Source organism: Tiliqua scincoides, chromosome 2, assembly GCF_035046505.1.
Source record: "Tiliqua scincoides isolate rTilSci1 chromosome 2, rTilSci1.hap2, whole genome shotgun sequence".
Taxonomy (NCBI): domain Eukaryota; kingdom Metazoa; phylum Chordata; class Lepidosauria; order Squamata; family Scincidae; genus Tiliqua; species Tiliqua scincoides.
In genome coordinates this window covers 32,990,227-33,004,534 of record NC_089822.1, presented here as the reverse complement: position 1 = coordinate 33,004,534, position 14,308 = coordinate 32,990,227, and the positions used below count along the sequence as shown (strand labels likewise).

Below are 14,308 nucleotides of genomic sequence, written 5' to 3'. Positions count from 1 at the left end.
GTTACTATGTATATTCTTTTAACTATGGTAATCAATGGAACTTGCTCCTGGGTAAGTGTGGGTAGGATTGCAGCCTAGGATGGTTAAAAATGTTCCTGCTTGATGATGTCACTTCTGGTCATGATATCACTTCAGGAGGGTCCTGACAGATTCTCATTCTGGGTCAAACATGGGCCCCATTGCTAAATGCGTGAGAACCACTGGTATAATGCATCAGATTAAAACTCATCCTGCCTTTCCAGCAAAGCATAAAAGGTACGTTCTTCACGTTAGTTGCATTTCTCCTCAGATGAAATTGTACACAGTCCCAGTGGCATAGCTGGAGGGGAGCCGTATGGCTCCGTTTTGCATCCCCCACCGGGAATGGCTCCGAAGGGAGGGGCTGCTTTCTCGCCGCACTGAGGCTTCCCGCCAGGTTGCATGCTCCGCCCCCCTCCAGCTACATCACCGCACAGTCCCAACAGTAAAATGAATGGAATCGGCTTTTCCCTTTTGCTCCTCAAGCCATTGCAACTGTTTACAGCGTTCCTAACCAATTCTTTACTATAATAAAGTAGCATTCCTACTGCAGTCATCCACTTTAAATCTGGGCCCCTTGTACAACTAGAAGTAAAATGTATTCAGTTCAACAACTGACAGGAAAGGAGTTCAGTTCCACCACAAACACTTTACAGGTTGTTGAAAAGGACACACCTCAAATGTTTAACAAAGACCTCGGATAATTGCTTGCATTTTTTCAACAAGATAAAAACTTGGAACAGTCGTGTACATCGTTTGTGTAATTACCAGAACTGCACAAAAAATGCATGTGAGAGAACATTTTTATACATATATATGTTGAAAAGGTTAAAAAAATGGGATGTACTGCGCAAATATTTGGAAGCCGGTTAGTATATCCTGCTTCAGAAAGCTATTTCATTTTTGAGGCATGTTGTGAAACTGCAAACCCCACTCTCTATTCTCCCACCATCAGATGACTGGAGAGTGTGTATTAGAGACAGGGCCTTTCCTGTAGTGGCACTATGGAACACCCTATCAGGAGAGATCTACCTGTCTGATTTGTTGCTCCCTTATCTGATGCTGCTCGCTTATCTGGCTGAAAGAATACATTTCTAGAGGCCATTTTATACTGTTTTATTGGTCCTTGTAAGCCTCTCCAATTATGCCAAAAGAAAAGTAGGATTTAAAAAATCCTTGGAACTAAATAAATAGGAGTTGTTAATTGGTTGTACCAAGTGTATGAAACATTCACTGTGAATTTCCAAATATTTGACACTTCATTTGCAACTATTCTTGAGCTCAGTTTTGTTTTGTTTTCTAAGCACTGCAGCACAGCTCTGTGTTATAGCAAAATAATACTTGGCACGGTGTTGCTTACCAAGGACATCAATGAAGACAGGAAGAGTATAGTAGAACATATCTTTGTAGTTGAATTTAAAGTTGGGGAAACAATGAAAGAAAAGCTCCTAACATAGCTCTGCTATTAGCCCAAGCTATAATCAAATTTTTCATTTGATGCCACATTCTTTTGGCCTAAGCCACAATGGTATAGTATCTTTTCCCATCCTCTGCCCCTCATTAATGAGATACAGGGCAGCTCTGCTGTACGCTCTTCTTTTCTACCTTCTTGATCTCCAAATTCTTCACTATGACAACCATACTCCGCTGTGAGCTTCTGTCCCCAGCACTGCACCAATTGAAAATGTCAGAAATATAATTAATGAGATGAAGTGTCAAGAGAAATAAATGAGGACCTTGAATTAAAAACACATACTGTTAACAAACTAAGCCATGCTTCCTTTACATTTCAAACACATATTGGGAACACATGGATCCAAAACCCATGATGTCTGCAGCTTCCCACAGGGGACTATGGGTGAAACAAACAACAATGACTCACTCCTGGGAAACCTTCATGAATATGTTACCAAAATAAGCAATGTTGATTAATGATACACCCAAGATATCTACCTCCAAGCTGCGCTTCAGTTCATGACTACCACCACACTTTAGCTTTACCAAGAATGCAATTAATTTTAAAGGTCTTATTGTACTGAACAATATTACATCGCCTAAATTATACCCAAGAGGTAATGGAAGCTAACAATAAATTGTTGTACAATTAGCTCCATCTGCTGCCTTTGGCTATTAGTGCTGTTGATACCTTTCTTCCTGTGGTTCAGGATCAGAGGCTGGAGAGTCTCCTTAGCTGGGGAAAGACAACAGAAGGGGCACACACTCTGTGCGTGCATGAAAAAAGGACGGCGCAGCAAGCACAGGTTGCATTTCAATGTAAGCACATGCGATAGAGAGATGTGTGGGGTATTTGTGTTATGATGCTGGTAGAGTTGGGAGGGGAGAGGAAGCCCCCATCAAATCTCAAATACACCAGCTGCTTTTCGATGAATATAAGGAATGAGAGAGTTTTACATGAGAGTGGAATAAAATACAGACTCTGAATTAACATAATCACAGGGCTCAGCTGCATGAAGAGAAACTGGAAATCTTTGCCTACACTCAGAACAAATTGGGTGTTCTTGAGGAATGGGGTACTCAAGTACAAAAGCCTGACTAAGCTGTAGAAAACAAGAGTGCCATATTTTATCTACTTTGACCCACGATCTCAACGTTTTGTACATTAGGAAAACAACCAAGCAACAAGGGCCGTTTGACACAAATAGACTTATCATGTGATAATCTGAAAGGGAGTCACTCTTGAGAGAACTCTGCTTATGATCTAGCCAAGGGAACATCTACAAAAGATACTAGGACCAATCTTTCCAAAAGAGGTTGTTTTCATAGTACCAGGGACACAGCTCTCTACATTTGTGAAGTCTGTTCAAGCCTCCAATGCAAAGAGTCCAAAACATTAGAATGCAAAATTTCATCAGTCTGTTTCCCATACATTAGTGGAATTGAAAATGGTGGTCTATGAACCGGTGCCGGACAGTGAGCCATTGGATTCTGGTCCAAGGTAAATGTGCAGCAAAGAAAGGAACAATAGTAATAATATGGCACAAATATGTTACTGGTTCCTGGCACATTGCCCATCTACAACATCTATTTGAGTACTGCCTTATACAATAATATCAACTCCTCTACATATAGTTAAGGTCTAGTACACACAAAATGGCTACCACACAGAAGCCATTTTAAAGAGTTATGCCAGCAGCTATTGCTAGGTGAACACCTGTTTATAGGCAACAGCTATTATAGAAATGGCTTTCCATTGAAATGAGATACAATTCAGCCAAGATTCAGCACTCTGAAATTTCATTAATTTAAGTAAATGCTTAATTTTCTCATAAAAAGTGTTGAAAGTGCTTCATATACATTGTCTCAGTTATCATTTCTCATGTCTGTAATGTGCAGAACAGGCATTACTGTGCTAGATGGATCAATGGTCCAATTCGTTATAGGACAACTTTCGGTGTATAATCAGTACCCCCATTAGCTGCAGTTAAGAGCAGAGTTGAAGTTCATTGTGAACCAGAAAGTTTTTCCACAACAAGGGCCTGACATGCATGTCTCTCCCCATCTCCTAAAATATCCTGCAGCCTCAGTGTGCAGTTTACATACCAATTTTAAGGCACTCAATCTGCACACTGAGGTATATTTCAGACAACTCCCTGGGCACAATTAGGTGTTGGCAGGATGGCACAGTGGAGGACAACATGCACCCCATACTCTTCCCCCACATGACTTAAGATGGGCCAACTGGAGTATGGCCCAGACCAATCCATAGCATAACTTAGGCTTCAATTCTATCCATACTTACTTGGGAGTAAGCCCCATTAACTATAGTGGGAGTTACTTCTGAGTAGACATGCATAAGATGGGCTGGTAAGCGTCACATCACGTTTTGGTCAGATCAGCCCTCATGCCAGTGGAAAGTCACATGCCCCCCTGCCCCAATCATTTAAGACCGTTTACTAATTATTAATATTTTATATGTTGCTTTTTAACAAAAATGTTCACAAAGCTGTTAATAAGGCAAAATAAATAAATGCTTATATCTTATTCCTATAAGTCAGCAGTTCCCAAACTACGAATGTGTCCAGGACCAACCAGTGGATCGTGATTCAATTTTTAGTAGGTCACAAAACTGACTAGGCAGATTATGCTATGTGCAGCATCAAGGGTTAAACAAGCTGCTACTTGGGGGAGCACTGCCCAATCACAACTATAGTCACACCCCTTGTCATTTATAAACCAGGCAGCAGCCTCTAGGGCCTCTAAAAGGTTTGAGAACTGCTATAAGTATTACAATAACTCATTGCATTGTTGCTCTACATACACCTCAAGCCATTTTTTAATAACAAAAACCGAGTGAACACCCATTAAGAAGGTGACAAACTATACTCTATAAATAGCACACTGTGATATAGAAACCCGAGAAACAGTTTTATTTTTCTTTGCATGTGACTCTTTCTGTGCATCTGCACGCTGGTTTTCATCTAAATATAGGTCATATTTGAGTGGACCAGATGGCTTAGATTTACTACTTTTATCTCAGGGCATCCTGGAACTTTACAATACATACTTTTAACTATAGGTTGATCTAACCTGCAACATCTGAATTCGCGGTTATATATTTTATTTTTCCCCTATCATACAGAAATGCACTTCCTGTAACCTGCTGCCCCTAAATACCCTGTCACAAAAATTTCAACTTTTTTAAAAATAAAAAGCTGTAAAATAGGATATATGGAGGCAAAATTTAGTCACGCCTGACCCATTTATAACATGTCCAGGTTTCTCTTGGCTGTCTAATACCTTAGGGTAGTGTTTCTCAACCAATGGTACTGGTACCCCTAGTGCAGGGGTGCTCAATAGGTGGATCGCAATCTACCGGTAGATCGCGAGGCAAAATGAGTAGATCGCGGAGTGCCGACCCCCCCCTTTCAGGTGCCTCTGGGAGGAAACGCCGGGAGTAAGGCCCATTGTACTCAATGGGGCTTACTCCCAGGTAAGTGTGGCTAGGATTGCAGCCTCACAGCCTAATCCTAGGCATGTCTACTCAGGAGTAAGTCCTGTTATACTCAGTGGGGCTCAAGGTACACCAACATACATTGTACACATAAATGTTATATGTTATGATGGCGCGAACATTGTAAAAAAAACTCTGGTAGATCTCCGGGCCTTGCTGGGTTTCAAAGTAGCTCTCGAGCCAAAAAAGTGTGAGCACCCCTGCCCTAGAGGAACTTGAGGTTGTGTCTAGTGGTACTCACAGGACCCTAGACACCTGCCACCCAGCTGCGAGACCAGGAACGTGATGCAACAAACAGCAGTAGTAACTTGGTTTAGTGGTCGGAGCTCCAAAGCATGCTTTTCTGCATTTGAAAAAGCCCTCCCGTCCACCCTGAGCCTCTTACTGGTGTTTGTTGCATTGCATCTGGCCCCCCAACCCAGAAATAACTGTAGATTATGTCATCGCCAGTTATGTCTGGTGGTACTGCAAATAGGTAGACCATGTTAAGTGGTACAGTGGAAGACAAACTTGGAGGAACATTGCCTTAGGGCCATTTCACTCATTACACAACAGAATAGCCTGGTTTCCCACCAAGCACATACTGCAACCAAGCACAACTCCCTGGTGAGTGTACCAGTTTCAATGTGCATGTACCATATTTCTGAAGAGTGATGAGTAAGCTAAAACAGGCTTGCCTACAGGAGGGGCTTAAGGGAAGAACTATGCTGGAATCTTCCTTGCTCTTCTTACTGGGGAAAAGAATTCATTGCCTCTGTCCAATTTTGGCAGAAGGTAGTTGATGTATACAATAGTATTATAGGAGATTCCTGGGTACCCTGAGATTCCTGGGATACACTGGGGTCAAATCAGAAGTTCTAAGAGGCCAAATTGGGCTGCTAGATGCCTTTTCCTCATTTCCTAGAGTCTCTTCACCAAAGAATTTTTGAAACTGTAATTTCAAAATATTTCTATTCAAACCAAAAGGGGTATCACGTCTCTTCCCAATTTTATTATAATTTAGGGACCAATATCACATGATGCTAGCTTTGAGAATTCAGGTGGGGGAGAGGAAGAGTTAGATGAAAAGACATCAATAGCTAAAGTCCCTTTCCTAGAAAGGGACTCTGGGAATCTGTGATTCCCTGAATCTCAAAGCGATCCTGTGGGGCTACTAGCAATACAACAGTGACACAAGATCCTAAGCTCAGATCTCTTTACATTATAGTTGGTTTGGCCCTCTCTCTTCAGACAATGAACACACCACTCACACTTCTCTTAGTACTATAGTTGTGCCAATGCAAATCCTGTACCAGTGTGATAAGCCCATGTTTTGATATTAAGGAAGGGTGCTGCTCAAAAAGATGTACACTCTACATACAAGGGAGAATATTCAGATACAAGGGAGAATACTCCACCTTGAATAGCTAAAAGCAAAGGGTCCATCAAAGGTTACCATGTAACAGAAGTCAATATCACAAGATACAGCAATGGCTACTGGGTTAGACATTTTTTTTTAAGGACAAGACCATTTTATATCGAACAGGTATGTCAGCAGCTATTGCCACAATAATCAAGTGCAAACTCTGAGTACCAGAGGCTATAGACCTTTTGAATACCATAAGATGGATATGACCTTTATGTCCTACCTATGAGCTTCCTAGCACTTCCTACTATTTAACAGCATAGTCTCTGATCAGTCTCTGATCCAGCAAGAAAATTTTAAATGAGTTGTATCCTGAGCTGTCCTTCCCCTGCAAAAGGAAGATGGAAGACTCCTTCTGCAGGTGGAGGGAAACATTTAAAAATAAAAATGAAGAATGAAGGTATAAAATTAGACTGACATTTACATATTATGAAGACTTGGTTGAAGAAGAGACAGCTTTTGCCTTCTGGATTTGGACAGTTAACCACAGCGCCTTCTCTATGATTCTTTTGATTAGTGCAACATACCCAGAAGTTGCTGTCAAATACAAATACACACAAGAGCTCAAAAATAGCAGTTTTAGCTAAATGACAACCTGGAGAAATACAAAGCAGAAGCAATAACCATAGGCAGGCAAGCAATTTCACATCTTTTATTGAAGGCAAAGCTCGTCAGTTGCACAGTAACACTGAACAACAGAAGTTGACTGCTGGAGGATACTAAATGCAATATTCACCGGAACTAAAAGATATTCACAGCAGAACTAAAGACTCTCAACTACATGCTATAACAATAATAGATACACATGGTAAGCTATACCACATAAATGCATTTCAGAATGCAAACCAACTGCTGGATTGCATACTTTCCTGTGAGTAAGTCCCACTGAACTCAATGGGATTTCTGAGTAGACACACACAGGATTGGACTTTCAATGATATAAGGAACAAATTTAACTACCTTTGATAGTGGTACCAAAGTAGTTTTACCTCTAAGCTGTAAGAAAGAGTCAGTATAGTATGATCAGTAGGTGATCAAAGCAGATGATCAGTAGATGACACTGGGCCCAATCCTAAACAGTGTGTACCGATTCACCACCTGCGTGCACTGTTGCAAACATGCCATAAAGCACGTTTGTGGGCCCTCAGTGCCGACACAGCACCAGAGCTAGCCCAGCATCAGCCGGCGCTGGTCTAGTGCCAGTGATCGGTGCTCTGCTGCTCAGCAGTTGCCCGAACTGCAGATGGTGGAGAGGTAGGTGGGGGCACGGGGGAAGGCAGGGAGGAGGCATTCTGGGGTAGGAGGAAGGTGCGGGAGGATGGGGAAGAGGTGTGCTGAGGGAGGGGACAGTTAGAGGGTGGGAAAGCTCCACCAGATCCTGAGCTCTGCGTCAGGCCACGCAGCCAGACATGGAACTCTTTGATTCTGCGTCAGCTCTAGAGCTGGCGCAGAATCAAATAGCCCCACTGTAGGGCTACTTTCCTTACCTGAGGGAAGGGGAGGGACATCCCCTTCCTCTGAGGAGCCGGCAGTGGCTGCCTAGTTGTGCTTAGGATGCCGCGGCAGCCATTTTCAGCACCACAGCAGCCCCGCACTCTGGGCAGCTCAGGACTGGACTGTCAGACATGTTTTCAGATCCTACCCACAGCACAAAAATCAATCCTTGATCTCACTTCTCTTTCTGCCTAGGGTTCCCTTTTGTAAAATGGAAACAAGAGTGGTCTACCTCACAGCAGTGTTGTGTGGACAAGCAAGCTGAGTGTTGTAACACACTCTGTATATTAGTGCTGCAATCATACCCACACTTACCTGGGAGTAAATTCCACTGAACATAGTGAGACTTACCATAGATACTCGCCTATAGGGCGATAAATTTGTCCCAACAGATCGCTCCTGAATCAACCCTTCGCCTTATCTGCAGGGCGACTAGGGGTCAGGGCTGTTTCAGGCACACTGCGGAGCAGGAGTGGTGCTACTGGGGAGGGCAACGCGCCACCTGCTCCCCCACCACACGCTTCCCACCTGGAGCAGGGAACCTGACGGAGCTGTTCAGCTCGCCTGCCACTCCCTCCTTCCCACCTTGAGCGGGGAGCCTAACGGAGCTGCTTGGCTCGCCTGCCACTCCCTCCTCCTTGCTGCTCCTGGGCATTGCAGTCCCGTCCACTCAGGCTCCCCGAGCCTGGTCTCCTCGGCTCTGACTTCCTCCTTCTCTGCCCCTGCTAGTCTTCGAAAGGACAGGAAAGGGGAGCAGGAGCCTGGAGCGTGTCCCATGCGTGTCGTCAATGGGGCTTACTCCCAGGAAAGCATGCATAGGATGGCAGCTTTTGAACCCAAGCCTGTGCATGCCTACTCAGAAGTAAATTCCATTGTCAATGGGGCTTACACCCAGGAAAGTCCGCATAGGATGGCAGCTTTTGAGCCCAAGCCAGTGCATGCCTACTCAGAAGTAAGTTCCATATTGTCAATGGGGCTTACTGCCATGAAAAGATCATAGCTTGAAGATGGGGAGAGTCGGGAGGGCTGCTTCTTCATGCAGTCTACAGCTCTGCATCTGCTTCTTCCGAGCAGAGGGAGGAGGGGAGCCCCCCACACAGCCTCCCTCCCTCCTGCCCCCATTCCTGCACTGCCTGCTTCTTTCTGCCCTTCAGCCCCAGCCCCTCTCTTCCCTCTACCAGCCTTCACTCTGTTGTACTGTTTTCTCCCCCTTGTCCTCGCCCGCTGTGCCCCCCTTCTCTTCTCCCTTCCCCACTGTCCCTCTTTCATGGTCCCCTATTTACAAGCCTTGCAATCAGGGAAACTGACCAGGAAACTGATTAGAGCAGCAGACAGCAGTTTCCATTCCCATATCCCCCAAGGCAGAGAGCAGAGCTGAACCAGCTCCCCAGAATAACCCCACTTCTTTAAGAGTGAAACCCCCCTGACAGCCTTGATCCTGCTGTAAATCAAGAGGAGGAAACAGCCCTCAGACCAGGTGAGGGCGGGCTTGTTGCAGCTGCAGGGTGCACCTTCCCTGAAAGTTGAAACACTTCCATCAAATATCTTACAAACTACAATTCAGAGCACCATTACTTGGGAATAACACCCAGGGAAAGCAATGAGTCTGCTTCTGAGTAAATAGGGTTTCAGCTATGTGCAGCTGCACTTGGTCACAGCCATTTGCTGTTGCTTATCTCTGCTGTGAATTGAATTGCATACTTCCAGTTGTGTTCTAAGTTGTATGTTATATGTAGAGCTTCTGGCTTAACAGCAGAAGACTCTGCCTTTGCACTGTTTTGCACCAGAAATGTCCTGAGAAATTCTGTGTGATATATCACTTTTTTATGTTTTAGTTTTTTTCCTGTGCTGGTCTTCAATCACTGGTTCACACATGAATTGATCACCAAAAATTAGCTATTGGTGGGGCTTTCACAGTCAACTAGCTACCTCCCTCCCTTCTTGCCTGCCTTGCTGGCCCTGCAAGGCATTCTGAAGCACTGCCATTATTCCATTCTCTTTCAAGTACACCTAAAGGTCCTGTTGAGTGCCCCTACGGGTACACGAACCCCAGGTTGGGAACCACTGTTCTATTAGTATGTTGTTTATAGTGCAGTTACTCTTTGAAAGTGTTTACAAAAAGATGGTGAAGACCAGAATTTAATAGTTTATGAATAAAAATGAATCTTGTGATCTTTTAATATATTTTTAATAAATTAGAGACAGTTCTTAGGTAACAATTACTGGTAGGTTATTTTTCAGGATCTGGTCTAGGGCAAAATCAGACAAAACTATAATCAGACAGCCCCCAAGTTTATGACCCCAACTTATCCGAGGGTCATAGAAAATTCTTGCCTCGAAACCTGCCCTTGACTTATCTGTGAGATCGACAAAGGCGAGTATCTGCGGTATTTCTGGAATAACATGCACAGAATTAAGCTGGACAAGTGCTATAAGAAAACTAAAACAATTGTCCACTTTCACGTCCAATCTTTGCCATTCCACAACACAATTCTGAACGCACTACAATAGTGCAAATGTTCACCATAAGGTGAACAATACATAAATCTAGAGTCTAGAGTGCAAAGTATCAAGATGTGACGACCTACATACTCCACAATTTGGCTAGGCTTGGAACTCTGAACATCAACAACACAGAACATTGCATCCTAGCTTGGCTCCCGTCATGGATAATATCCAGATGATCTGCAACTTGTTTGAAAGTTTCACCCAACTGATCCAGATCAGGGTCTGTAAGCAAACCATCTGTTCACTATCTTTGTCTTATGTAGTTCAAAAACAAAAATTAGAAAATCAAAAAAAGTAACCTACTTGTAAAGATAATATTCAGCTTGGTCCACTTGCTCACGTGAAGAAATGTTGTCTATAAACTGAGAAAAAAAAACAGCATTAGAAATTACCAGCTCATGATACACAATGGAGCAGAACACTATATTGTATTAAGAATACTTCTATACTGTTTTTCAACAGAGTAGTTCACAAAGTGGTTTATATCGAAATAAGTCAATAAATGCTTCCCTGCGTCCAAAGGGCTCACACTCTTGAAAAAAAATACAGAAGACGAATCAGCAACAGCCACTGGAAAAGACGGCGTGCTGGGATGAAGAGGGGTAGTTATTCTCCCCCTGCTAAATATATGAGAACAGCACTTTAAAAGGTGCCTCTTTGCCCAGTTAGCAGGGGTAACAATCTTTGCTCAGTTAGCAATCTACCATATGTTTATATAAAAAACATAATACTATAATTATCAAAACCCAAAATCTATAACATTTATTTATAGATAGGGGTGTTTGAAAATGGTTTTTATTTTTTGCAGACTTCATGATTATAAAAAATGAAAAAGGCAAAAAGCAGTGTTATGTGTTTTTATTCTCATTTTTATTAATTTTAAACACTTTAAAAGTGTACTAGGTAGGTGATACAGTGTCAGCAGATGCAGCCACTGTATTATTTCTATTTTGATTTCTGGAAAATATCTTAAACCAAAATGTGGTGTTTTGTGTTTTAACCAAAAGAAACACCTCTACTTATAGATTATTCAAAGACAATATTCTGCATGCATAAGTCAACAGAAAGTTATTATTCTGGGAAGGGAAAGGCCTAAATGTCACTTTGTGACCATTTATGTCTTTAACTACATGAGGCCAGCTGGATGGATAACTATTGTCCAAACCAGCCCTACATAAAATACATAATCCACATATGCAAAATCCATTTATAAGCATGGATTTATTGCCCTTTATTCCAAGTCAGACCAGTTCATCTAGATCAGCTTAGTCTATGCTGACTGGAAGTGGCTTTCCAGGATTTCAGATAGGGTTCTTTCCCAACCATACTTGCCAGGGGTTTAACTCAAGATCTTCTACATATAAAGCCAATTCCCTACCACTTACAGTCACTCCTAGCCCCATTCTACCTCAAAAAGATGGCCAGAAAAGGTCAATAATAAGAGTAAAATCAGCATAGCACCCCTCAGCCCCCATCTGATGATGAACTGAAATCTCTTGGTAGGTAGGTAGGTGGACTCCTGTACACTGTAGCTGTCAAAAGGAGGACAACAGCTACCAGCTCTGATATTCCTGGGTGTTACCAAGCAGCAATCATCCCCTCAGCCTTGGGGTCTAAAGGCACACATCTAGTTCTGCATGACAGAGACTGTATCGAGCTATATATAATCATCACTGAACTGGAAGAAGTAAATTGAGAGCAGCTGCTTTCTCTTTAGCATGATGATACTAGAATTAGAGAACACCCTACAGAATGAATAAATTGCAAGGTGTTTTTTTTTTTAAAGGATGCAATTTTTCCACACACTGTTCAACTGACCTGTGAAACTTCTTGCAGCTGGATTTCTATTGCCAACATTTTAGATAACTTTTTTTAAAGGGCGACATTACATTACACAATCTCATAATTTCAAGTGGCCAGAGGCGGGGAACAAAACAGAGACAATTAAGCACTTTATCAGATGACGCTGCCATTAAGTTATTGTTTGTATAGGGCCTACTTTTAAACACTTCACAAATAATTAATTACCATCAATGTCCTCATCTGGCTGGTGTCAGAGCATCTGGCCCAGTAAGACAATGGGGTTCTCCTTCAGGCAGTTTACCTGTTTGGAAAATCCAATTTAGCACACTGCCTTGTATTGACATGCATGTGACCTCTACATGCCAGCAATACTTTATTGACACTTTGGAACTCAGAATCTTATCTGTGAGCCTGAGGGAATTGGAGTTTGCTTCACAAAGCATTAATGCTGCACCCAGAGGAAGGTCAGCTCAAAAGTGGGCTCAAGAAGGCAAATTAAACAATAATAACAGCAGCATCAGAACAGAGATTAGAAAGAAAGCAAATCATATCAGGGCAAGTCATCTCAACTGATCTGTACAGGGCCTTAAATTAGTATCTGTTGTGTCCTCAGCAGCAATGCTAGCCCTCTAGCTGTCCAAAGCGACAACATATACTAAATAAATACAGCAGTAAAAAGTCTCCAGTTACATTTCAGTTAAAATAAACATGTCCATGGAGTTTGCTTTGAATTAAGGCAAACTCCAGTTTTGCCTGTATCCAAACTGGAGTTTGTGTTCTTACCCGAGATACAGTTAAAGAGCTGACAGGTAACTTTTTTTCATAGGTTCTGTCCATCAAAGTAGCTAAATCAGCTGTAGGGAAGAAGAAAACACAAAACAAAATTTCAGTTCTTCCTAATGAACGGCTCCTGAAAAAAACAAAGTGTTTAAAGTAAAGTTATCTAGAAATCTCAGCTAGGATACAGATACAACAATTAGGCCTCTATTTTTAAATATTTGCCATCTTTACAATGCAGGCATGTGATTTGCCACTTGACAGCTCACAAAAAAACAAGTAGCAATGCCTCCCAGGGAACAGCTAAATAGAAAATGTGGCAAGTCTGCACTCCTGCAACCATAGTTCGGCACCATGTTGTCTAGGCCATAGAAATATAACATAGCATTATATTAACTGGAACTATCAGCCCAATCCTAGACAGGTCAACGTTTCCCATCGTGTTCAATGGGACCTACTCCCAGGAAAGTATGCATAGAATTGTGGCCAGTGTCTCTTACTTAGAATGGCTACAGCAGGGGTGGCCAAACTTTTTTAATGTAAGCGCCACATACGATAAACTTCATGTGTTTGAAAGCCACAAGACAGGGACAAATATCACACATACATTTTTATAGTTACATGCACATTTTGTTACAAAAATTGTATAAAAAATTAATACATGTAAGTAGTAATATTTATTCGTGCATCTAGTTTTTTTAAATTTACCTTTTATATTAATTGTGATGTAAACGGAGCTCAGCCAACATATTTCCAAAAGCCACATATTATACATCAAAGAGCTATATGTGGCTGCAGAGTCACGGTTTGGCCACCCCGGACTACAGACCAGTGGACTGTCATTTTACAATGAGTTCACAACCAAATCGCTTTACAATGAACTCTGTAGTAAAACAAGTTATTCACTTTACAATGGGCTCAAAAGTGGGCTCAAAAGCCCAAGTTATTCACTTTACAATGGGCTTTCCAGCACTGACATAAGGGCAATGCAGCTCTGGGGTAACTGAACAAACATTCCCTTACTTTGAGGAGGCCTCCATGAACAACACCCAACTGCAGGATGCAGCACACGGCCCTTTGAAACCGCTATGCCAGTGCTGGAAAGCACTGACATAAGGGGTTAGGATTGCGCCCTTAGTGATATAAATGCAAGCGGTCTCAGCAGGTTGCATTTTTAACACCATGGATGTGTGTATTGAGGGAAGGCTAGCACCTGTAATTTGTGTTTTCTAATTACAACATTGTATAAGCTAATAGCCATGGCCACCAATAAGCACCTTTTAAACCACTTTTCAGAGGAAAATAGCTTAATTTTGTGGAAGACACCTCAA

At 42.3% G+C, this 14,308-nt stretch overlaps 1 protein-coding gene across 1 annotated transcript in view; it reads right to left on the bottom strand.

Annotated features, from left to right (window-relative positions):
• The window catches only part of MRPS27 (mitochondrial ribosomal protein S27), a 63,657-nt gene that overhangs the window by 39,100 nt on the left and 10,249 nt on the right, over positions 1-14,308 (bottom strand). Inside the window, exons 3-4 of the mRNA XM_066617024.1 lie at positions 12,984-13,054; positions 10,701-10,759 (exon numbers count right to left, since the gene is read on the bottom strand). Of these exons, the coding sequence (XP_066473121.1) occupies positions 10,701-10,759; positions 12,984-13,054 (130 nt within the window). The remainder of the gene's footprint in view (positions 1-10,700; positions 10,760-12,983; positions 13,055-14,308) is intronic.